This window comes from Schizosaccharomyces japonicus (genome assembly GCF_000149845.2).
Source record: "Schizosaccharomyces japonicus yFS275 unplaced genomic scaffold supercont5.5, whole genome shotgun sequence".
NCBI classification, from domain to species: domain Eukaryota; kingdom Fungi; phylum Ascomycota; class Schizosaccharomycetes; order Schizosaccharomycetales; family Schizosaccharomycetaceae; genus Schizosaccharomyces; species Schizosaccharomyces japonicus.
The window spans coordinates 12,021-13,230 of record NW_011627864.1 but is presented as its reverse complement, the minus strand read 5'-3'; the positions used below and the strand labels follow the sequence as shown (position 1 = coordinate 13,230).

The window sequence follows — 1,210 nt, the reverse complement described above, 5'->3', positions numbered from 1 at the left end:
ACTTCATAAAAAACTATCAGAAGCCGGAGACTGGGCCGGTATTTCAGTCGCCGCAGCAAAATATTGGTATTCATTACCTCAATCTACAAAGTTATCCTGGCAAAAGCTGGCAGAACTAAGCAAGTACCAAAGTATTGATTATTTGGCTCAAAAATTAGAGCAACGCCACCGCAGGAGAGCTTAAGCAAGGAGAATACCAAACAAGCACCCTTCGGTCAAGTGGGTAGGAGTTTCTCAATCTTAGCAGGATTAAGGATCACTTCATTAAAATAATACAGCTGTATCAATAGAATTATATTTTTATACACATGAAAAAGTAAGTAAAAACTAGTAAATGATTTATAAAGAATAATTTTGAAAGGGTTTAGAGCTTATCAGAACTATTCTACTCACTGAGCTTTGTAGTAACACGTAAAGCATTTGTTATAAATCAATTGGGATTAGGATGTTAGTGCCCATGTTATTATTACCCTACGGTTAATAGATTTACAAGAAATGATAAATATTTTTTTGTTAACCAATGGGTCCAGACTTAGTTCTTTCTTTTTAATTTTATTACAGTACTTGTTTCTTCACTCATGCTGTACAGCCTTTGAAGTACGTTTTGTTGATAAAAATCTTTGGTAACTGCTTTGCGCTTATTTAAAGTATATAACTTCATAAAAAAACAAAAAACTGTTGCAAATTGTTATTTGTTGGTTATGATAACTACGAATGGAATGGGAAGAATAGGACATTACCCGTTTTCTGGAAGTTCTTAATTTTGGAGTCCTCATAACTATATCTTTTACTGTCATAAAAAAGTCAACCTAGGCTTACGCGTATAATAGTAGATATCTTATTTGTTATGCTCAATACGGATATGAGTTGGTATATGTTTGTGTTGGAAAACACGGGTGGGATTATTAATAAAAGCGAATACTAAATTAGGGAAATTGGCTTAAACGTGGCGTCCTGCGCTCCAACGAAGAAAGTGGTTCAAGTAGGAACGTAAAAAAAGGTACTAGTAATGTAACAATGCTAGCTGGCCATACTGAAGGCTTATCGAATGAATACGAGTAGTCAGGATCCTTTATGTAGAGAAATGTGTGTTTAGAAAAACAAAATTTGTCTCGTCCAATGCCGATATAACTTGGACATCGTTGAAAAAAATGTTTTACTTTATTTTAACATATTTTACACCACTACCGTAAAAGAGAATCATTTTCGT

The 1,210-nt window shown here is 33.9% G+C and overlaps 1 protein-coding gene across 1 annotated transcript; it reads left to right on the top strand.

The window, feature by feature from the left end:
• Window position 1: 1 nt before the first annotated feature.
• On the top strand, window positions 2–184 carry SJAG_06638 (hypothetical protein; the record flags this gene model as incomplete). The annotated part of the gene is made up of 1 exon (XM_011050778.1): window positions 2–184. A coding segment is annotated over one exon (183 nt), but the record flags the coding sequence as incomplete, so codon positions are not given.
• Between the last annotated feature and the right edge of the window lie 1,026 nt (window positions 185–1,210).